Source organism: Galleria mellonella, unplaced genomic scaffold (genome assembly GCF_026898425.1).
Source record: "Galleria mellonella isolate WM207_F2 unplaced genomic scaffold, CSIRO_AGI_GalMel_v1 utg33, whole genome shotgun sequence".
NCBI lineage: Eukaryota > Metazoa > Arthropoda > Insecta > Lepidoptera > Pyralidae > Galleria > Galleria mellonella.
Genome location: NW_026442079.1, coordinates 10,480,787 through 10,506,033, shown reverse-complemented (window position 1 = coordinate 10,506,033; position 25,247 = coordinate 10,480,787). Strand labels below are relative to the sequence as shown.

The window sequence follows — 25,247 nt, the reverse complement described above, 5'->3', positions numbered from 1 at the left end:
ATTGAATATAAACTTCAAGATCAGAAACAGAAATAGATTGTTTCAATCAATGACAGTATAATTATGCCCCTCGGCTTTGTTCGCGTAATTTAAGTCCTGTGTATAAATTCGTTTGTATCAAATTTATTCATTTATGATTGAATAACAAACGTTTTTATAAAGTAGTTATTAATTAATATTATGTGACTCGTCTCATTCAGGTGTTAGCCGGTCGCGGCGCAGACGCTATGCGCGAGTACCGTATCCTCTCGCAATCGGCCCACGGCGCGGTAGTCCGCGCGATGGCGTTGTTCGCGGAGGTACCACGCGCAGGCGCACACACGCTCGTACTAGAAATGGTGGGAGGTGGGCCGTTACTAGAGTGGGCAGCGTCATCGCCTCATGCGTACACGCAACAAATGGTCGCGCAACACACAAAGCAGCTGTTGTCAGCGCTTGATTGGCTGCACAGCAACAACATCGCCCATCTAGATGTCAGGGTGAGCTGTTTATATGTTATACTCGTAGAAAAGTGGAAACTATAAAATTTTCAAATAGAAAGGAACTGTATTGTAATCTTCACAGTGTTTAAAAAAGTTTGTCATCGGATTATACATAGTTCTAATATTATTAGCATCACATAATCAATAGGACAATTGCGATCCAGGGATCCCAAGATTGAATTCCAGCCCGACCCACAACTGAAACTGAATTTTCAAATTTTTGGGCAATTTAAAAATTATTTATTTATACTTATGCACACAGAGCGGACTTAATGCCTGATGGCATTCTCTACCAGTCAACCGTTACGCTAAACAGAGAGAGTAAATAGCGGTGCATACATTAATAATTGTCCCTTTATTGGTTTTTTTTTTGTCGAGAGTATGTAAATGCTTCGTCTGGTGTACTCCAGATCTTCGTGTAAAATGAAGACGATATAGAAACTCCTGGTACTAGAGGGCGATATACTTATATAAGAACATTGCTTTGCCATTGCCATAACATATACCTTTTTATGTTGCAGCCGGAAAATATCCTAGTGGAACTGAGCGGTCCACAACCGCAGCTGAAGTTGATCGACTTAGGTTCAGCAGTGGAGACGGGTGAGGGTAGCGCGGCGACTTCCGGCAGGGAGGTGCTACCGCCTGCGCCGGCGCAACTCGAGTTCGCGCCGCCAGAGTGCGTCCTAGGACGACCTCCGGCGCCCGCATGGGACGCTTGGTCTGCGGGTGTCTTCCTATACGTATTTCTAACAGGGGTGAGTTGATACGTTTTCTTAACAAAATGGTGTTATGGCTTAACTATTTAGTCAATGGAAAATACGTAAATAGTGTTGGCATCCCTGCGTTTTTGCGGTGTCTATTTAATATAACGATAGCTTACTGTCAAGTGGTATTCATGAATTTACAACATATATATAATTATGTTAAAAAACAGACTTCAATGAAGGCAAAATAAGTATAGGACCAGCATAGGAGTACACTATTCAATAAAAAACAAAGTCTGAGCAGTATTCATAAAAAAAAATCGTATTGAATCGAATTTTTAATTTAGAAGATGGTTGAAAAATAATGGTGGTGATTAAAGTAAAAAAGAAAATCATCAAAATTCATAATTAATAAAACTTAAAACATCTTTTTATTTTTCAGTTGTCACCGTTTTTAGACGAATCAATAGAAGAGACAACAGCAAATATAATAAAGTGCGACTACTGCTTCCCGCCGGAGCACTGGGCCGGCGTGGGGGAGCGGGCGCAGCAGGTTATAAGGGGCTTGTTGGAACCTACGCCCTCCCGCCGACTGGCCCTCAGGGACGCCATTGCAGACCGCTGGTTCGATGAGGTGATTAAAAAATCCTTGCTTATATCGTCATAGTCGTAGAATACTGACGGATCTTTATATGTAATCTTTGTCAGATCCGTCAGTATTCTACGACAATGACGATATGTGTGAAACTGTCCCTGAAAGTAGTGGTGCCCTAATCGGTTATTATGGTTCCATTAAATTCGGATTCATCATCATATCAGCCTTTAACTGTCCACCGCTGAACATCAACCTTCCCCTTGGGAGGTACCTGCCACACTTGGCAGGCGGATTGGCAAACGCAGTCAAGCTTTAGAGATATTTTAAGAAGGACGCTGCTGCTCATCATCTCTCTCGCTCCCATCATTCTATGCCGGGACCATACGGCTAATGAAATTCGGATTATTTAAATATAATAAAAATAATACAATGTGTTTCCAGGCGCCCACAACTACGCTATCGGCTACACAACTGAAAACGTTCCTAGACCGACGGCGGCCTGCTGGTCACGGCAACGCATTACACTCCCTACGGTCACCCAACGACACTTGACCTCTCAGCGACGACGCGTTCGTCCTGTAGACGCGTCCTGTTCACACTGCCACACGCACACACAGCGAGATTACGCGGCGGCGTCGATGCACAGATTAAAAATAATTATGGCAGAATAACATATTTCCGTAGCCTTGTTTTATTGCAAAAGACTGCTATAGTGTATCGACGAGCGCCACGTTTACCTGACATGACGCGAGAAGCATCGCTTCCCGAACTGATATTAGTGTAGACTCAAACAGATGAATTTCTTATTCACTGACTGTAACCATTATATTTTAAATATATTAACTATTTCTGTGAAACCGTTATTGTAGCGATGATGTTTATATATATTAATTAATAAGAAACAAAGGCATCAGCCAAATTTAGATCTTACTAATCATTCATACACACAATGTAGGTTATGTTTTTTCTCTAAGCTGTAGTTTAACTTTAATCGTTCTATAGTCAATGTGCCCACCTGTCGTTTTCGGTATATTAGGTACGTGAAATTATGTTGCGATTTTTTTTTTTTTTGGTTATTATTCATTATTTGTATCGATTATTACAAAAATATGCCAAATTTATTTCGTCATTGAAAGCCGTTCTATAAATTAGATCCACATTTTTTCACAGATGTAACATATTTCCCCTGGCCCCCGTTGACTGGCATCCATTGATGTCGCAATATTAAATAAAGTGTAATCAAGTAACCACTATGTAAAATTTGTATGATTCGAGAGCGGCCGATTATAAGGAAAGTGTCTGTGATTTATGCTAAAATAATATTTCATGCTTATTCCTAATTTAACGTGTACTTGTTAAAACTATTAAAATGTATATAGCACTAAGTTAGCGTGTAATGTTTATCTTAATTTCTGACCAAAACGCAAAATTTTTATTGTATAAGTAAACGAAACGGCAAGAAATAAGATCGATATTGGCATCATAGTATAATAATATAACTGATAGTTAGTCGTAATAGGTGAGTTCACATCGTCTATACCTCTCGCGGAGGCTCCCCACTGCAAACTTTCTCTACACATGCACCCGCGTGCGATGTCTATTTACACTTTGTTTAGTGCAAGTGCGAAGTGATTAGTTGTCATGTTAGTATTAACAAAACAGTGTTAAGTGCTCAATGCAGTTTTCATTCCCATAGTCAATTGGCAAAGGAATTTATCGACAGACACGTTACCGCTACCACGTTCATAAGATAGAAATAGTCACGTCTAGTATCTCATTCTTTCTCATGCGAGCACTAACGTAAACGTATCTACGATAGATTCGTTTCGTCCTTTTCAATCTACTTCACTATTCCGTCCGTCGTAGATCGGGTAATGCAGCGGGTGCGCGAGGGAAGCTGTTTAACAGCAAATGTGGACCATGCTTCTATTAGTTTACTTCGCACTCGCACTTCGGAAGTAAAATTTCACTAATCACTTAGTAAGTGTAAATTAGCCATAAGGCGGAACTGTAATAGAACGCACACAACAGTCATTCCAATGCCTTTTAATCCTATTCAGTAATCATTATTTTTAAATGCATCGTGCTCCAATGTAGACGAAATAAGTAACTGATATAACTATTATTATATTATGCAAAAAGAGTTACTAAGATTTTAATATTAAGCGATTTCTAATTATATCGTTTGGAGTATGAAATCCTCTACCACAAATATTTATATTTATATACCTACAAGTATATTTTAATCAATTTTAGCACTTGTAATATTTGTTATGTCCTTGTATTTATATTATCAATTAGTCATTGTATTTTATTGCATATATATATATTTATAATATTATTTTTATAATGTGTTTTAAACTGGTATTGTATTTTTAAAACGTTGACCGCTGTGGCTACTGAATTATCACAATATTTTATATCAGACATGTACCAATATTATTTACACACAAACGCTTATTGTTTTATGGCATTATCACCGAATTTTATTTAGTCGAGATGACCATTCCACAGTTTGTGCTGTAGAATATTCTACTTTATTGATCTCATTACATGAACTATATTCAATTGCAAACTGGATTCTTTGAATTGTACTACAAGTGGAAATGTTGTGTATATAACGAAACAATATATATATATTTTTATATATTCGTTCATTTTATATATTATACAATATAATATAATATATATTTGATATTTTATATTCAAATGATTAATAATTTAGTAGCTTTAAATAGTACAGCGAGGTTTCGATTATTAAATGCAGCACTAGCTATTTTTGACGGCTTCACCTTGGCGAAACATTTGTGCTCAAAGAAATTTCGGGAAATCGCCAAACGTGGAAGGAACCAATGTACACAATTTTATCTAATGTACCTAAGCAATTTTAGCAATACAGTATTCGTTACATCACAATTATTAAATAAATTAGCTGTGTATTTCACATTGTCATGATTATATTTATATACTTATTTATGTTTTTTTTTATGGTATTAAATGAGTATTCTTAAAATGATGGAATATCCTACTTTGTTTTATATCTGATTTTTTTTTAATTATTAATTAATTATTATATTATTATGTATATGTCACATCACACATGCTCACATGTAATTACGCAGACAACTTTGTAACAAACGTTTCAAAGTGAGCTTCTTATATAAAATTATATTTATATATTGGAAGACAATAGAAATGTGCACAAAAGTATTTTTTATTGAATTATTTATAAAAAAAATTAACACATCGAAATATAACGTTGTCATTTTAAATAATCTGAATTGTATGAATGTATTATTTATGCTATAATTTTATATTGTGGACGTTTCAAATATAATAATAATGTGGAAAGGATATCGTGTATTTTCCGTTAAGTATTTGTAATAACATGTTCATCTCGGCACTGTAGAGTTAAATGTTAATTAATTTCATAGTACGCTTACCGTTTTACCCCGTAGTGTTTACTCAGCGAGCTGTCCGTCAGTGTCACTTCTAGATATCAAGTTGTACTAGTACTGATGTAACTATATAAATTTCATTATATAATTTTGTGAAAAAATACAATAAACTTTTATTTCTTCACCTCCTCTACCTTAAAATGTTTAGTACGTATTGCTGATTCTAGATACCATAAGAGGCAACTAGGGAGCTTAAATGGTCGAGGGATTGGCAACAGTGTCCCTCTTCAAACGTCACCAAAGTCTAACTACGGTTGCCAGCGCGCCTGTCAAGAATGACTAGTACTGGCAAAACCCCCAATAGAGAGGCCTATATTCAGCAGTGGTTAATTAATAGCTCATATGATGGCTAGTTGTATTTAAATTGTCCACAATAGTAAAATTATCTATCATGTTAATTTTTTTTTATACAACTTAGAATGGCAAACAAGCTGATGGCCCACCTGATGGAAAGTGGCAATCGTCGCCTATACACATGAGCAGTACCATGGACATAACAGAGTATACTGTTTCACCCATGATACCCTCCATGCGTTGCCATTCCTGAGGACTCAGGTGATATTCCTCTGTACTCAGTAAATTCACGCCATATCCCACCCTTCAAATCGAAACACAGCCATGCAAACACAACTGCTTTATGGTTGAAACACGAATGGGACAGAGTTACCCACGCAATCGACTGTACAAAATTTCCCTCTGGTGATAGCCAGTTAACAAGTTGAGCGCCATGTCAGCCATCGGTGGCTGACACTAGACTCCGTTTAGGCCGCGTCAGCCATCGGTGACAGCGTGTAACATGAGAACTATAAAATTTTACACTATTTTACGGAATTACAGAAAAATTATTTAAAATTTACTTAAATTAAATTAAAATTTACAAAGGGAACATCGGTTACGGATACATTTCGATAAAATCTTGTCTAGCAGGTCAAACGATAAAGAAAACAAAACAGACTTGGTGCGTAACGTGTTCAATGAATGCCTATAGGTATCACGTTCCAAACGTAAACTACCTTCTACTACGATAGGAAACACCAGCTGTAGAAATACGCGTGGCGCTCAACGTGTTAACGAAGTGTCTATACATAATATTGAATTTAAACTGGGATATTACAATGTCATTATCACCATTCGACCTCTATCTCATACAACTATGATCAGCAATCACTATTAATTGTCAATTCGGTGTTCATTCTCAATTTGACTAAATTATCTTTGACACAATTTTTTTATGTCTTTCTCTATATTAAATGTCGCACCCATATTGAATATGTTTTTTAAATTATTCCATATTTATGTATTATTAGAATTTTTGATTATGTCTCCATGGACATATTAAAAAAAATTATTAATAATTTTGAAAATTATGAGGTCGAGTCTTTGATGCCATTTCTCTAAACCATATCTCCTAAATTAATATATCAATTTGATGCCATAGCAATGAATTTGCTGTGATAAACTAATTTTATAATAGATTCAGTCAGAATTGTTATAATTTTACCTATGATTACTATTTAGTGGACAATAGTAATTTTGCGAAATTATGGAACTGAAATATTAGTATAAATTAATTTTTATATATAATGAATATAATAATATAATATACAAATAATTTTTTAATAATAAAATCATTTTTCTCTCACTGCTCTGTGTGGGCTGGAAGAGATCTCTTACAAAGTCAGCCTATCCCTGTTAATAAGTTGTTAAAATAATCGCTGTATCTTTTTTTCAAGTACAATACAATATATAATATACATATATATGAATGAAATGGCACTCAAAATGTCACTATTTTGTGATACTAATACTACGTACTAGCTTTATTATGTTGGTACATACATACAAGTTAGGAGCAAATTAACTATAATTTGTTAATATTTTTTGTATTAGTCACATAGACTGACACGTGACTATATGAATAAGGAAGATAACTGGTATCTATTAAATAAGATTAAACTATAGCCCTTTGACATAATGATAATTTATTGAAAAAATATAAACATTAAACTACATATTTCTTGACACATATCTCTAAATTAGGCTTAAATATACATTGGACATAGTAATAAAGATTTTTTGTCCTCACAAAATTTTGATATTACCAATCTTTTGGTAAATTTTAGGTACAGTTGTAATATATAAAAAAGTATTACTTATTATGAACAGTAAATACATGTACCCTGCTTGTATTAATGTAATAGTATCTATAATAACAACTCCATTAAAGGCGTACATACAATTGTTACAGACCGAAAAATAATTGTTATTCCATTGAGTAGTTTGACTGACATGAATAATACACATTGATTAATATAACATTGTAAATACATATACAAATACATAAAGTTATAGGTAGATATTTAGTATTTCCTGGGAATATATTGAATACTAGTCTGAATATATTTAATTCGCAGAATCAGAGATGTATATCCGTCTCCGAGAGAAAAGAAACATCAGCATTCGTTATTTTTTGGAGGTTTAACACAAATTCGACTATATTTTATTTAATTTTATTAGTTTAGGTACCTTATATACTAAAGGAGTTTTAAATGCATATATTTGCAAAATTATTATCATAATAATAATTATATCTAAAAAATATTTAAAGAAAGTATCTATAATAACAACTCAATTAAAGGCGTACAAAAAATTGTTACAGACCGGAATAGAATTGTTATTCCATTAAGTAGCTTGACTGACATGATTAATTACATTGATTAATAAAACAATGTAAATACATATACAAATACATAAAGTTACTTCTAAATAAGATGTATCCTCTTGAGAATACATTTAATATTAGTGATCTGCCGAATATAATATGCGTGAAATATTCGTCTCCGAAAAAAAATTATTATTTGTATACGTTGTTTTTTAGAGGTTTAATATAAATTCGATTATATTTTATTTACCTTTATAATTTACCTTATATACTAAAAAAGTTTTAAATCGATATATTTCCAAAATGAATGTAATTTAATTATAATTAAAATATTTAAACAATAGTGTCTATAATAACAACTCATTTAAAGGCGTACATACAATTGTTACAGACCGAAATAGAATTGTTATTCCATTAAGTAGTTTGACCGACATGATTAATACACATTGATTAATAAAACAATGTAAATACATCTACAAATATCCACGGTTACAACTAGATAAGATGTATCTCTTAAGAATATATTTAATACGAGTGATGTTCCGAATATATTTAATTCGCGAAATCGGAGACGGATATTCGTCTCTGAAAGAAATGAAACATTATATTTTATTTACCTTAATAAGTTTACCTTATATACTAAAGGAGCTTTAAGTGCATATGTATGCAAAATGAAGGTTATTTGATTATATTTAAAATATTTTAAGAGCAGTACATATAAAGACAAATCATTTCAAGGCGTACATACAATTATTATGGACCGAAAAGCTATTTAATAGAATGTTATTCTATTAAGTAGCTTATCTGACATAATTAATACATATTGATTAATAAAACAATGTAAACACAAATACAAATGCCTGAAGTTACAGCTAGATACAAAAGATCATGGAAAGGCCGCGGCATTACAGGCTTTTCTGTCTGAAAAATGCCCGTCTTTCAATACTAATTAAAAATGCAGCTAGATAAGATGTATCTCTTGAGAATATATATAATACTAATGATGTACTGTATATCCGTTTTCAATTCCACGGATAATCGAGAGAATAGAAAGCTAGAATAGGTTTAAAACACGTTTGACTATATTTTATTCACCTTTATAAGGTTGCCTTATACGCTAAAAGAATTTTTAATGCATGCACATACATACAAAATAAAGATTATTTAATTGTAATTCAAATATTTAAACAATAGTACATATAATAACAACTCATTTAAAGGCGTACATACAATTGTTACAGACCGAAATAGAATTGTTATTCCATTAAGTAGCTTGACTGACATGATTAATACACATTGATTAATAAAACAATGTAAATACATATACAAATACATAAAGTTACAGCTGGATAAGAAAAAAAAAATTAAATTTAATACTAGTGATGTACTGAATATCCGTCCCCAATTTTACAGATAACCAAGAAAAATTAAACATCATTATCCGTTATATTTTGGTGGATCTCGAACGAATTAAAAGTTATTGTTTTATTATTTAATGTAATACTAGGTACTCGAAACATACAAACCTAACCCATGCTGTTCGGGGGGAAAAGGATTGTTAGTAATGGAGACTGAAAATCCCATTGCTAGCAATATAACCAGGTCGACCTCCTCGCGGTTCCCCCCGGAAACTATCATAATTAATTCCTGATGAATTCTTTATGATGGGCTAATTGGCCTGTTTTCATTCTCATTAATCACCCTTCACTGGTGCTCCGCCAGCGTATCCCGTTAGCGCAGGCGGGGCTACCATACCATTTTCACCCATAAAAAACCCATGCTGTTCCGTATTATCCTATATTATAAATAAACGTAACATGTAGTAATAGGAGCTATCTGGCCTATTGCTAGCAATAGGTTAATCTTCACGCTGTTCCTCTTTAAAACTATCATGGCTAATTCTTTATGAACTCATCACAGCGGGCCAGACTTGCTTTCATTCTCGCTTACCATCCCTCATTAGCGCCTTGCTAGTGTACACCGATAGGGTAAAGGGGATTACTATTTAATTGTCATCCAACTGAGCAGAGATCCGCATATGTATCCGTACCTTTCTATGGATATATAATTTTGAGGATCCGGTACATCACTATTAAATACCAATAAAGGGTATTATTAAAATGGGCGAGATCAAACATAATATTGGGGGGGAGGGGATTGTTAGAAATGCGGATTACCAGTCCTATTGCTAACAATATACCCTGTCAGGTCGACCTCCACGCGATTCCCCCTGGAAATTATCGTGCTAAATTCCAGGTGTATTCATCACGATGGGTTAATTGACCTGCTTTTTCATTTTTAACCTATCATCCCTCACTGGTGCCCCGCCAGCGTATACCGTTAGCGAAAGCGGGGTTACAACTCCATTATCATCCATTTAAAATTTATATAATAGTTTTAATTAATATACTAAAATATAAGTAGTATACATAACTGTGTAAGATGTTTGAATCATAAAAATAATATAAACTGTTTTAAGTTACTGCCTTTTTAAAATGGCAGTGTTTGCAATCTTGCAAAATTGCGTTACTAGGCATAATATTCATTGCATATTTGCATCTAAATAAATTTATGATAGTTCCATGCACTTGATCTACTTTTAATATTATTAAACCGTTCTTTTATTCTGTTTTTCTATATTTGACACAATTTGTAAACAAACATTTTATTCTTATGAAAATAATAGGTAAAGATAAAAATAGGTTTACAAATTAATTAATTTAAATATATATATATATAAGTACGATTAGTTAATTTTCGTTGTATATATATATATATATATATATATATATATATATATATATATATATATATATATATATATATATATATATATATATATATATATATATATATATATATATATATATATATATATATATATGTTGTATATAAATATAATCTTATATTCCTATATATTTATCTGGCATACTAATATTATATTTCGCTTCGCTTTCTTTCAGCATTACTGCTGAAACTACCCGGAATTATCTGGGCGTTAACTTTTTTTTATAATTTATATTTTACAATCTATAAATTGCCTAATTTAAAACTGGATACCTTCCTGCACTTTGTCCATGAGTTCAGCGGATTTACGGAGCTGCGCGGACTCTGTTTCTGTGAGAGGCTGCCGGATGACGTCATAGACCCCGTTTTGGCCTAATACGCACGGGAGGGACAGGAATACCTCCTGTTCAATGCCATGTTCTCCCTGTGAATGAATTAATACAGAGTCAGATTAAGTACCATAGTCTACTGTAAATAAATAAATGTAAATAATATTATAAATATGAAAGTAAGTTTGTTTATTATCCCGTAGCGCCGTAACAGCTGAACCGATCACTATGAAATTTGATATACGCGTACTATAATAGATGGAGAAGAATACAAACAGTTATATATAGTTTTTATCTCGATCAGTGAATGAAACCAGAAATATTTTTTTTATGATACTTAGATTTTTTTTAATGGGTAATAATGGAATGGTAACCCACGCTATCGGTATACACCGGCGGGGCACCAGTGAAGAATGATGGGTGAGGATGAAGTAGGTCAGTTAGCCCATCGTGACGAATTCCACAAGAATTGTTCACGATGGTTTTCAGGGGAAACCACATGGAGGTCGACCTAATAAGACATATTGCTAGCAATGGGGCTGTCAAAGTTCATTGCGAACAATCCCTTTCTTCCCTGATACTTAGATTGGCAAACAGGTTGTCGGTTCACCCGATGGAAGATAGAGGCATTAATTCTATCTATCGAAAACGCTAAGAAATTTCTATATGACAAAGTTTTTTTTTAAACCTCAAGTTAATTATACAGCAAGGATTAGTATTAGTATTTATACACGGTACAGCGCCCTCTTTAGCGACAGGCTCGTACTTTGTATACATACCTTGATATAAGTAGATACTGCATGAACGCTGTTTGCATTAGAAAGCACAGCGCGAGCTAATTGTGCTAACGAGAGACCAATAGCCCAGGAAGTGTAGCCTTTCAATTTGATGACTTCATAAGCGCTCTTCACCACCATGTCGTGGGTCTCTTTCCAATTCTCAGTATCGGATTCCGTGCCAATCTTTGGGTTCAGGTCGCTGAGACGTACGCCCGCAATATTGACGCCAGACCAGACGGGCACTGTCGATAAATAACATGGTATAAATAAAAGTTGATCTCTTTAATTGTTCTGCTTCTGTAAACGGATTATCGTCACACACCGTTTCATTTGACTACCAAATTCGACAAACTGACGGCATCCTACCTAAATTCCAATTTTTTTCCTCCTAATTGTAGATATTTCCAGAGAGAAATTTTGTATAAATCATCTGCATATTAATATTTGATTTTGAACTGGCCATTTATAAATGTTTGGAATGTAGATGATAAAAAAATTATTGGAACGCTCATTTTTTTTTTTTAATATTTTAAGGGCTTTTACCTTCTTCAGGTATATCAGTCCTATTGTACCCTGAACTGATTTCTCCAACAAAACTTTATCTACCTTCCCTAGACGCGGAAAGAGAAGGATTAATGGGCATCAATAATTTACAGAGATGTTCAAAAATTTCTGAGAATTGGTGTTTTATTTTCAGAATTGCTTATAATTAAAAAAAAAGTATACTCCCTATGAACTATCGAATATTTAAATCAATATTTTAAGTCAATATTTAAAAATTTGTTCCCTTCGTTACTAACTCCACGCGGTCTCCTCTGGAAACCATGATAGTTAATACCTTTAGCGAATTCGCCTCGATAAGCTAACAGACTTGATTATCATCGTTCACTGGTTTTCCACCAGCTTTTTTCATCACCGAAGAATTACTTGGAATTTACAACTTAATAAATAAATAATTTCTCACCGCTACTATCACCGTGTTCTCCAATGATGTACCCATGGCAGGATGTGGTGGCTACACCTAGCTTCTCGGACAGTAGGTATCTGAACCTCGCCGAGTCCAGATTGGTCCCGGAGCCGATGACGCGGTGTTTTGGTAGACCGCTGATCTTCCACGTCACATACGTGAGGATGTCGACCGGGTTGCTGGCGATTATGAAAATCGCGTCCGGACTGTACTTTACCAACTGTCAAAAATATTGATACATTATAAAAGAACTGTATCCTGCGACTTCGTCCGTGAACATATTGTGAAAATGAAACTTTCTTAAATATGATGAGATGAATGAGTTAATAAATGCAAAAATAATATATAATTTTTTTTATGTGACTTTGTACAGATCTCGTTTATTTGGGCACCTCTGTCCTATTCGTGTTTCTGCCGTGGTGTATTTGTATTTGCATGGTTGTGCTTCGGTATAGAAGGTGGGATATGGTAATGAAATTACAAGGAATAAAGGCATAAACCTTAATGTTATAAATGTCTAAAGACAATCTTCGGTGTACGTTTTAGTCCAGTCATATTAAACCATCTATAAATTATATTTATAATTGAATCTTGTAATGCACGTGTGTCGTGCAACTTTATAGTTTACACATAGGGAAATTTTGTCTGCAAGCAAAAGAATCTTTGTACAAAGAAAGAGATATCGTACAAAAATCGATTGTCTGGGTACCTCTGTCCTATTCGTGTTTCAACCGTGAAGCAGTTGTGTTTGCATGGCTGTGTTTCGGTTTGAAGGGTGGGATATGGCGTGAATTTACTGGGGACAGAGGAATAACACCTGAGTTCTCAGGAATGGCAATGCATGGGGGGTATCATGGGCGAAACAGTATATTCTGTTATGTCCATGGTACTGCTCATGTCTATAGGCGACGGTTACTACTTTCCATTAGGTGGGCCGTCAGCTTGTTTGCCATTCTAAGTTGTATAAAAAAGTCTGATCGTTTGCAAAGGCTTTTAGTCACTGTAAGTAACATTGTCGTAATAGATTTATAAAAATGATGAAACATATTATTAAATACCTTCCTAATTATATTAACACAGCAGTAGAATTATAGAAAACGACGGTTTCATAGTCTATTTGAATTATAAATGTTTCTATTGATTTTATGCTATTGTATTCTCAAACAAAGGTTATGTCTCACAAAGAAACCAACTTCAATTGTGACAAAACCTTGAAAAATATTTTGATTTAAAAACCAAATCGCTGAATCGATTTTGATAATATTTCTATGCGACCAGTCTGTAAGTACTTATACTTATCCTTTCAGACAAGAAAAGGATTTTCCGATACAGTTTACAACTGACGGAGTTATGAGGTAACAAACATAAAAAAATATAACCGAATTGAGAAGCTTCTACTTTTTGAGGTTGGTTGAAAAGAAAATTTATATAATTTTTTTATTATTATTATTTCAGCTGTTAACTGCCCACTGTTGGACACAAGAGGAGTTTGCTAGTAGTTGCCACTCTTGGCAGGTGATTTGGCAACCGTAGTTAGGCTTTTAGAGACGTTTTAATAGAGATGCTACTACCCATCCTTTGCCCTCTCTTAGTTGGCTCTTACGATACCCACGGCAAAGGAAGGGGTGGCTCATTCTATGTCGGGGCACACACAGCGAATATAGAATTTAAAATATATTTAAAATAAATATATAATATAAAATTTACCTGTGGTATAATAATTTTGAGTACATCTGTGTTCCGTTGAACCAAGTTAAGTCTCGACTCTCCTTCTCTCTGACGGACACCAGCCGTCACTACGCAAATTTTCGATCCCGTTGTAATTGAATAATCTGTGGGATAAAATACTTCTTGTAAAAAGTAAATACATATTACGTACATAAAACCGAAGCAAAGGTCATCATTTTCACCAAAAATAAAATTTTTTTTTGCTTTGTATATAGGCCTATGCTGATAATAAATCAGAATGAAGTCAAGTTACTTCGCCCATCGTAATAAATTTATCAAGAACTAACCATAGTTTTCAGAGGGGACCACGTATAGGTTAATATGGCATAGTATATGCATGCTATATATGCTAGCAGTAAGAACTAATTTTTTAATTACGGACGATCTTTCACCCAAATTAAGATATTTACATTTTTTTTATGAATGATATCCACCAAAAATTTGTGTCCGATGCAGTATTAAAATATGACGGTAAACTATCATTGTATTTTAACCGTCTGAACGTACGTTATTGTAGTAACTTTATTTTGTATACATATAAATATTTTCATGTTAAATAATTTTGTAATAATTAGAATTAACACCAAAAACAAATAATTTTTACCTGTGCTTGCTTGAATCTTGGCATTCCTCATAAAGGCAGAGCCGTGCTGTAAGTCCATCATTTCACCTTTCAGTTTGTCTGCCATCACATCAACCAAAGCGATATTGTTGGTAACACCCTATGTACAAAAAAAATAATTAACAAAAATACCATCTGTAGGTATTGTTTAATTGTAGTCGTCGTTTCTCAAAGTTTTTTAATCGTTCAATATTGCGTAAATATTGAATGGTATTATTTATGTCTCGCTGAGTAAAGTCTATCTATTTACTAAAGTTTAGTAACTAAACGATTTCTTCAAACTTGGAGTTACTTGATTTTCAAATTGATTTAAAAAGAATAACAGTGAACTTTTTTGTCAATTCTTTTCGACTGAAACTGCTTGTTAAATTGAAATATAAAAAAATATATATACATTTTTTTAAATTATTTTTCTTAATCATTGTCCTTTATAAATTTGGTTTACTATTTCTACTTTCCCTATGAGGTTTCTTATATTGTAAGCATGTATATCAGACTGGGCGTAGAAGTAACAACTTTATGATACTTGTAAAAAAAAAACAACAACAAAAAACAAGTAGAATGGTTTAGTGGCCCCATTCTTAGCATTGTACTCTGTCGGATCGCCTTCCAAGCGGTTTTCTTTAGAAACCACCGTGGTAGATTCTTAAATTTGTTACGATAGGCTAACTGACCTACTTGCAACTTTACTTATTATCTTTTATCGACGTCCCATCAGAATATACATTTATATATGTATAGTTATTTATATTTGTATTTTATATGATTTATGTGTGTATATTTTTTGTAAGTATTTTATTATGTTTATTTATCATAAATTGTTATCTTTGAAAATATTTATTCAATGTACAATTTTTTTTTTAATCTATGCACCGCCATTTACTCTCTCTGTAGGTTGTTACCTTGTAATTGTTACTTTTTGGCTGATGGCTTTCGCCAAAGTCACAATAAATACAAAAAAAAATCTCTCTGTTTAGCGTAACGGTTGACTGGTAGAGACTGTCATCAGGCATTGAGTCCGTCCTGTAGACATATTATAATGTGTGCCAAAGTATAAATAAATATACTATAGCAAAAACAAGGCTACTATTCTATTTTCACCCATAAAAAAATTGTTGAATAAATAAATCTACCATCTTCACAAAACGTATTTAATTTTGTTAGCAAGCCATAGAGATCTTTTCCAGTCCAGCAAACCTAAATAGTGCCTAGAACAGTTATGCATAATGAAATTGTACCTAATTATCAACACAAACACTAGAGATTACCATAAGATTCTATAGGAAGGGATTGTTAGTAATGGTATTCTTGTCGCAGTAAACTCTATCAGGTTGACCTCCACGTGGTTACTCTTGGAAACCATCGTGTTCAATACCTAGTGATCAATTCCATCACAATTAGGAAATGTATCTAAATTTTTCCTCACTTATTATTCCTCACTGATACTCTGCCAATGTATGTCAAAATTATTGGCAGGATGACAATTCCATTTTCTTCCATTTACCATAAGATTCGGCAAGTGAGGCTCAACTATGCAGTTTAAAAAAAGTATCTATCTAAGAGATAGGAATACGACAATTTCCGTTGATAGCTCGCATCCATATCCGGTGCATTTAATTCTAAATAATAATAATATATCTTATCGTAACTATTGCAATAAAATTTAGAAATATTTCTAAATTTTTACAGTAAATAATTTAACAAGTACATGTATATAGTCAGCCTTTGATAGAGTAACAAACATTTATACATCCAAATTTTTGCATTTATAATATTAACAGGAGTATGCAATGTGTAGAGGGGTGCCAGTCTGTGTCTATGTTATATGGCAAAGGACCTTGCATTGAGTGAGTACAATAATATATATTTGATAAGAATAACAAACAGTGATGATATTGTATAAATACTAATCAAACAATATATTAACATTGAAGTTCGCTTACTTGTTATCGCTATATTGTAGGTTAATCAGATTAGACATACTAAATTATATACAGTATTCTATAAATATATATATATATATATATATATATATATATATATATATATATATATATATATATATATATATATATATATATATATATATATATATATATGACAATTACTCGTATACGTTTTAATGGACGTATTGGTAACATGTAGTCTTTATGCCTAGATTGTTTCTATTTTCAAGTTATTCAAGATATTTTGTTTATGCCCAGATATGTTTGTTATTGGATTTTTCATAATACAAAATATTTTAAATGATATAGGTACTAGTATAGGGGTTATTATACGTAAAGTCCTTTATTTCGTCAGAAACCGGTATCCATGATATTATATACATAAAAATGTTCACAAAGACACTAAAGTGATTTTGATAAATTAAAATTACTTATATTTCTTTAAGAAAATTGCTTATATAAAACATGTAAGTGTTAATGTCACCATTTGGTCCCGGCAGAAAATGGGTCACATCTTTTTTCCCTGTGGGTGTTAAAAGAGGCGACTAAGGGATTTTAATGTTCATGGGATGGGCATCCTCTATAAACATCACCAAAGTCTAGTTGCCAACCAGCCTGTTAAGAAGGAACTATTGGCAAAAGCCCCCAATAGGTAAAGGCCTACTTTTTTTTTATAATCTATATTTCTGTCGCTATTTTTATGCGACAACCTTCTAATCTGAGTAAGTACAACAGTAAGTAGAAATGTTTTTTTTTTTCTTTCAGAGACTTACGTTTTTTTTATGGGTGAAAATGGTATGGTAACCCCGCCTGCGCTAACAGGATACGCTGGCGGAGCACCAGTGAAGGGTGATGGATGAGAATGAAAACAGGCCAGTTAGCCCATCATGATGAATTCATCAGGAATTAACTATGATAGTTTCCAGGGAGAACGGCGAGGAGGTCGACCTAGTTGGGTATATTGCTAGCAATGGGATTCTCAGTCTCCACTACTAACAATCCCTTTCCCCCGCAGAGACCTACGTTCAGCAGTGGACTGTTAACGACAGAAATGATCAAGATTAATATCGACTTGTTATACGCTTACTAGTTTGGTCACCTTGTATAGGTCAGTGTTTTATAGAGATTAGATATAGCTATTTTCTCTTATCTTGTATTTTACAGTACTAGTAAGGATTTACAAACCTGAGTAAGCATAGAGAAGACAGCGGCCATGCCAACTTGGCCTACGCCCACCACCGTCACCTTGCTGCCCGTGTCGTCAGTCCTCCCCTGGATTGGCTGGAATAACTGGTCTACGGTTGCCATTTTACCTATAACAAGCGTTAATAGTGTTAGTCGAACATACACGGGCTTTTTAATGACCATGTAATTTTAAATATAGTACATTTAAAAATTTAAATTTAGTAAATAAATACATATAATGTTAACAGAGATTAAAAAGAGTAACTGTTGAGTTTCTTGCGGACTTTTCTCAACAGATAACAAGTTTCCGGATCCTGCAGCAGATTAAAAAAAAACTACAATTTAAAAGTGCTTGTAAAGAATTTTATTTAAATAAAGATGATTTGAATTTGAATTTATGACACAAATTTTTAAACTGGTTTCTAGAAAGAAGAGGTACTATTTTTTTGGGTTTTACCATTTGGTTTGATCGCTAGCTGTGATAGTACGTAAATATTTTTTTTAGTAGGTTGAAATTAATTTTTTTGCTGATACTTTTTAATAATTAAATTTCTCTGATGATTACGAATTTGGTTGAACTGAAGTAGGTTATGTATCTAAGTTATTTTAAAGTAGGGTTATATCTATTTTAATTTTAATATTACATTCCTTTTTATTATATATATAATGGCAAGTTTCTTTTTTAAACTTGGTAATTTAGATAAAAAATATTAACTACGAGTATATGTAACATCACGTATTTACTGAAACAAAACTTAAACAAATATGATTTCACAAAACAGCACTTCATAGACTAAAACAGGTCTCTCATGCAATGCAAAAAGGTTTAAACATTAGTTTTATTTAAAAAAAATATGAATTCACCATACAAGTGAAGTCTATTTATTTGACAGTTATTTGCGTTGACCGGTTCTAGTTTAAGTATAGTTGATCAAGTTCGTAATGTATTTAGTAGTATAGTGTTAAGGCAGTAAATAATTTACGATCTGATTTTACCTGTTTATTTTACAATCTTCAAATAGAAAATTTTGTTAAAATTTACTTAAGAATCTTGTAAAATTATGTTACACGTAATTACTCAATATTTCTAGTTGGATACAATTAGAAATAATTTGTCTTCCTTTTGAGTGATTCCGATAGTTTGCGATAAACGTCCGAGCAATTCAACGCTTATGTATAACTGAATGACTAGTGCGAAGTGCTGCGCATACAAAATAATACAATAATGACCTTCGATTTGATATGATTTTATGATTAGCTCCTAAAATACATTAAAAAAACCATGTTTATTCAAAGGGAAACCATATTGTTTACAATACCGATAGATATGTGGTTAACAACAGCAACAATGTGTTAAATATTTGAATACAAAGTGAATCATTCCTTCACGTATAATAGTTCTCCTTAATAGCTAACTTCAGACCTTTGTTTTAGCATATCCTTGAAAAGGATCATTTGAAATTATTACGGGGAAAAATATTATGAAATTACCATTTAAGCATGTATATAGTTGAATATGATCCATATATATTTTAAATTAATACTAGTGTTTTGCCCGTTACTTCATATGCGTGATTTTCAGAAGTAGAAAAATCTATGAAATAAACCACTTACAGATGGTGTATCAAGATAAAATATACACTATTTTTTAACGTAAACATGCAGAAATACTATTGTGAAAATCGCATACAAATTGATGTAATAGTTTTTGTGTTAAGCTGAACAAACGTACAGACAGACAAAAAATTCTAAAAATTACAGTTTTGGATCTATTAGTCTTATTAAAACCCCACATATTATTTTTTATTTTAGTTACAACTTTATTATATTAGTAAAATATTTATTAAAGATAATTAAAAAAAAAATGTAATAAACATAAAATTTAGTTACCTAGGCATGTATTTCTTTCTTTCTTTTTTCACTGCTCTTTTAATAAGAAATAAAAGTATAATACTTAATATAATTCATAGTGCAAATACGTTTTACAAAGTAGGATATTGCTTCAAAAACCACTAGCGACTTTCAATTGTAATAAAATTAATATAAAATTTACACGGAAATTAATTCCATCGATTACAAAAAGAATAATTAAAATCAGTTAGAATACAAAAAATACAAGTGACTTAATAACCTCTTACTTTTAGTTGAAAAATTACATTTGTTATATGAAAAAAATTTTTCTTTTTATTCTTCTCATCCATATTTTGCATTAGTTTTTCGATTTGCCTATATGTAAGCGTACAGAATTATTATAATATTATTTACTAATTATATAGAAAGAGTAGTAAAATACAATACAAAATAATAATACTTTCTAATTATAATATGCTATTTTTTATTTATTCAATAAATACACTAATTCATAGAACTAAGATATAAAATTAAAATCAAAACAAACCAAACGTTTAAAATAAAAATCTCATCCAACAAAAATTTTATTAAAATTAAATAAAGACTCACATCTGCCACCGTTAACACCGTTAAAATGATTTCCGGGCATATTTAAAATTATTATAAAACAAAATTACGAACTAAATAACGTTAACACTTTTTTAAAAAAAAAGTTCTCTGCGACAGCTAAGCTGTTACTGAACGAACGAAGTGAAACTGTCGAATCAAATGGGTTGAATGACTGGTTTGGAACTCGAAATATAGGAAGGGTGAGAACTGCGGAGCTGACTGGGGTCACGCACGTGTCATCGAAGGTTGGTTTAAAAAAAGATTAACTGGTACACATGTCATGTTTCCGGATCTCCTAATGTCATAATTCAATTAGCCAGCAATATGTATTGTTTTTTTTTAATATTATTTTAAGGGCTTTTACCTTCTTCAGGTATATCAGTCCTATTGTACCCTGAACTGATTTCTCAAACAAAACTTTATCTACCTTCCCTAGACGCGGAAAGAGAAGAATTAATGGGCATCAATAATTTACAGAGATGTTAAAAAAATTCTGGTTTAAGTTCAGCTAACATAGATGTATTGTTATATATAATTGTGATAGATAATTAAAGATTGTGTCCTTAAAAAAACCCGACTCCATTTGATAAAAACCAGTTATTCTATATATTATTATTATATATTATTCTATATACTATTCTTTATATTATTCTCAATTTCGTGTATAATATAGTATATGTCATATATGTGTAAGTATATTTGTTATTTATATATATTTATTCGTTTATATATGTAATTTTAGTACGTATGTATATTAATAATTAGTAGTACCGCATTCGAGTATTCTGACACTTCCCTATGGTTGACTGGGAGAGAATGCTTTTAGCATTAAGTCCGCCATGTACACATATTTGTACTAATGAATAAATAAATAAAATAAATAAATTTTGATTTAACATCTAAACTATTGAAACGATTGTGATAACTTTTTATGGGACGAATCTGTAAGTATATTTATTTGGACTAAAAAAAGGTATTTTACAAATCGATTTGAAACTATCGGAGTTATGAGGTACATGAACAAACATAACAAAATACAACCGAATGGTAAATCTCTTTCTTTTTGAAGTCAATTGAAAACTCAAATTTGAGTGATATCGTAATAGGTGAAATCGATGTTTTTATTAGGTATTTTTTTTAAGGGAGTATGGCTAGTAAAATTACATAGTAGATTAAAAAACACGAGTCAAAACACGATGAAATATTTTCAGTCTTCCAGCGGCTAAATTAGTATGGGCGGTTTGAGACTCACATTTAGTATGTGATGCCGGTATAGAATGGGCTAACCTATTCTTTTCCTGTGGCGTCTCTCGTAAGAGGCGAGTAAGAGAATTTAAAGACCTTTAAAAGAGGGATGGGCAGCAGTGTTCCTCTTAAAACGTTACCAAAACCTAACAGCGGTTGACAACCCGTCCTTCAGGGGGGAAAAGGATTGTTAGTAATGGAGACTGAGAATCCCATTGCTAGCAATATACCCAACCAGGTCAACCTCCTCGCGGTTCTCCTTGGAAATTATCATAGTTAATTCCTGGTGAATTCATCATGACAGGCTAACTGGCCTGTTTTCATTCTCATCTATCACCCTTCACTGGTACTCCGCCAACGTATCCCGTTAATGCAGGCGGGGTTACCATACCATTTTCACCCATAAAAAAAAACCCGTCCTCCAAGCGCGGTAACTACTGGCAAAACTCCCACAGGCAACAGTGGACAATTAACGGCTGGTATGATGATGATGACGAAAAAGTGATGATGATGATGAAATTTTTTTTTTATATTCATGTTATTTTCTCTATGGCTAAGACCACGTAAATTACTTAGTTATATATTTGGTCAAATCCCTAAGTCTACGATCAGATTAAATTGATCTCGTTCTGTCTGATTTTTTTAACTCAACAGCTAAATAGCAAATAAGCTGACAGCTCACCTGATGGAAAGTGGTTACCGTCACCTACAGACATAAACAGTATCATGGACATTACAGAGTATACTGTTTCGCCATGATGCCACTGTACCCTGCAAATTCTAACTATTCTCTCTCTTCGTCCTCTTCATTACTGAAGGTCGTGTCCTTGAAAGGTGTCTGTTACCTCTCTTATGATGTTATTCTAACTATTACTCGTAAGTTAATTTTACTGAGCTGTATTCTACTCGAAGTAGTAGAAAAAGACTTAGGATTTAACAGATTACGCCTAAGATTTTATTATATGACTGTGCCGGTGATGGTGTTATACATCGTTAACTAATTAACGAATATCTAAGAAAATAATGACAATATTATCAGTTTTGCCGAACACAAAAAGCGGTAACGTGATTACGTACATGCATTTAAAAGAGACTGGTTTGAAATAGCGCAGTACAGGAAGTTTTGAAAGGAGACGGGGAAACCCTTTGCCCAGCAGTGAGACATCATAGGTTAATAATAGAAAAGAATGATATATCTTCATGATAAGTTTCTTATGAGGAGGGCACAGGCGGATTTGAGACTTGTTTCATTAAGTTTTATATCCAGGCTATATATACTATATACATATAATAATAGTCTATTAAAAGGGAGGGCAAATATTAGTTACGGAATGTAGAGTCTTCATTATTGACAATTTACCTACACTGTCAGGTCGGCCTCCACGCAGACTCACATGTGAATTTGTTACGATGGTCTCTGATCTAATTTTATTTTAATTTATCGTCTCTTACTGATACTTCACTAACGCATACCGTTAGTGCAATTGGGGTTACCATTCCGTTTTTATTCACCAAAAGAATACTCTTCTTGTTTAATAACAATACGTAGGTAAATTGAGTAACTAAATAATATGTTTTATTAAATTTTAATACTTCATACTAATCGAAGTATCACGAAAATAATATCCAAACAGTTACAAACTTCGTCACAAAAGTTACAAGAAGTTTGACTAACACGTGTAAAGTACCTATGTACAGAATAAGGATTCGTCATATATGAATTTTCATAAATATAGAATGAACTAACTCATTTATTATTTATTACTCACTAAAAATAGAATTTGTGTGTCGACGGTCACGTACTTGTCGGTTCGTTTGTGCCTCCAGTACTCCACAGTTTCACTCGCTCCAATACACTCCAATTCTAACAGTCAAGGTGACCTTCATTTCATTTGGATGGCATCGCAATGCGCATGCTCGAAATGATATACCACCAATACCAAATTACACCATAATTCGCTAACTCAAGGTCGATATTCGTCAAACAAATAATTTTTGGTACAGGACTAATAAAATTCATTGCATCAACATACTGTACACGTTTTGAACCATTGGTGTTATGTTTTAAGACTTTATTTAGATCGCTAAAAGTCTAGATTGAAGTTAGGCTGTTCAGAAAACAGGCACTCGTACTTTTTGACCTTCACACATGGGCATAATGAACAGAAGTTAATGGCATACAATTTAAAAGTTCGAATTAAAGTTCGTTGAACTAGGAAAGGTGATTGAAACTGTAAATAATATAGAAAATAAATAAAGAAATTGTATACACTGAGACGTCTCATCTAATACTCTATAAGTATTTCCCTAAGTTGAATATTTCTGAATTACGCCATAGATTGCGTCATCGTCGTCATATAATCTACATCCAATGAGTAAGTTTAGGCATTGCTGTTTATGGAAGCTATAAATGTATATGGATAGAACAATTACACAGGTACTTACAATTTTATTATTATGGAAACATTGAACCATATCATCATATTAGCCATTAAATGTCCACTGTTGAACAAAAGTCTCCCCCTTGAGTGGGTTTTAACAGTAGTTGCCACGCATTGAGCCATATTGAGTAATAACAAGCTTTATTGGGTAAGAACCGGCAAATTTCAAGCGAATTGAGTGAAGCTGCATTACGGCCCATTGTTTGCTTTGACTCAGGTAGTTTCTGGTTTCTAGGAAGCCCAGTAATTCTTGCCATAGAGATTTTTTTGCTGTTGACATTTTTAGTTAGGAATGAATTCCAGGATACTATCGTGCTGAAGCACGATAGTATCCTGGAATTCATTCCTGGTTTTTTTTTGCTGTTGACATTTTAGTTGTCTGACATTTTAGAAATGTTATAGGTCGGTATTTGTTTTTTTTTTGCAATGGATAACGATAGGTAACGATAACGATAAATAATGATAGGCTACTAGCGTGATGAATATACCAGGAATGAATTCCAGGATACTATCATGCTATAGCACGATAGTATCCTGTACCACGTGGAGGTCGAATTGACAGGGTATATTGCTAGCAATCGGGCTGATAGTCTGTATTACTAACAACCCAGTTAAGGACATTTAATAATTCACACCTTTATATGTTTTTTTTTTTTTATAATTAAAAACATCATGTTCGTAGTCTAATTCTAACTTGAAATAGTTAATTCTGGATAAAGCATGCATGGAGTTATCTCGGAATAACAATACATTTCTTGGTTCACCAGCAATTTCGTGTCAACTTCAAACTATTAAACTATTAACAATAAAAAGGATCAGTCAGTGACCGAAACCGAAGCTCCACGATTATATATATA

General features: G+C 32.8%; 2 protein-coding genes and 1 long non-coding RNA gene across 6 annotated transcripts in view; 2 read left to right on the top strand and 1 right to left on the bottom strand.

Moving 5' to 3' along the window:
* LOC113518471 (kalirin) overlaps positions 1–5,349 on the top strand; it is a 271,700-nt gene extending 266,351 nt beyond the window's left edge. For both annotated transcript variants that reach the window (XM_052896497.1, XM_052896496.1), the window contains 4 exons: positions 201–479; positions 1,004–1,237; positions 1,629–1,820; positions 2,223–5,349. In XM_052896497.1, coding sequence (XP_052752457.1) covers positions 201–479; positions 1,004–1,237; positions 1,629–1,820; positions 2,223–2,333 — 816 coding nt within the window. In that variant the 3' untranslated portion in view covers positions 2,334–5,349. The remainder of the gene's footprint in view (positions 1–200; positions 480–1,003; positions 1,238–1,628; positions 1,821–2,222) is intronic.
* A 1,851-nt stretch (positions 5,350–7,200) lies between these two features.
* On the bottom strand, positions 7,201–23,826 carry LOC113519315 (L-lactate dehydrogenase). Of its 3 annotated transcripts, none has more exons than XM_026904387.3 (7): positions 23,719–23,826; positions 18,245–18,372; positions 15,096–15,213; positions 14,471–14,595; positions 12,761–12,983; positions 11,797–12,038; positions 7,201–11,112 (listed from the first exon to the last, which is right to left on the bottom strand). In XM_026904387.3, exons 2-7 carry the CDS (start codon positions 18,365–18,367, stop codon positions 10,948–10,950), a joined length of 996 nt encoding a protein of 331 aa, XP_026760188.1. In that variant the 5' UTR covers positions 18,368–18,372; positions 23,719–23,826; the 3' UTR covers positions 7,201–10,947. The 3 variants fall into 3 exon arrangements, with proteins under 3 accessions (XP_026760188.1, XP_026760176.1, XP_026760181.1); XM_026904375.3 differs by lacking the exon at positions 23,719–23,826 and adding an exon at positions 20,705–20,861; XM_026904380.3 differs by lacking the exon at positions 23,719–23,826 and adding an exon at positions 19,241–19,432.
* LOC128201033 (uncharacterized) lies at positions 17,239–18,638 on the top strand. The gene is made up of 2 exons (XR_008253033.1): positions 17,239–17,368; positions 18,224–18,638. It is a non-coding gene; the product is annotated as an uncharacterized LOC128201033 (long non-coding RNA).
* Positions 23,827–25,247: the final 1,421 nt, after the last annotated feature.

What these genes read in the sequence shown, in the direction of transcription:
- LOC113519315 (XM_026904375.3), bottom strand. Translation starts at nt 20,744, where the DNA reads ATGCCCGGAAATCATTTTAACGGTGTTAACGGTGGCAGAT. An exon ending in TCAAAATTATTATACCACAG is followed by an intron (nt 12,984 to 14,470) that starts GTAAATTTTATA and finishes TATTTTTGACAG; the next exon opens with TTGGTAAAGTACAGTCCGGA. An exon ending in CAGTATCTACTTATATCAAG is followed by an intron (nt 11,113 to 11,796) that starts GTATGTATACAA and finishes ATTCATTCACAG; the next exon opens with GGAGAACATGGCATTGAACA.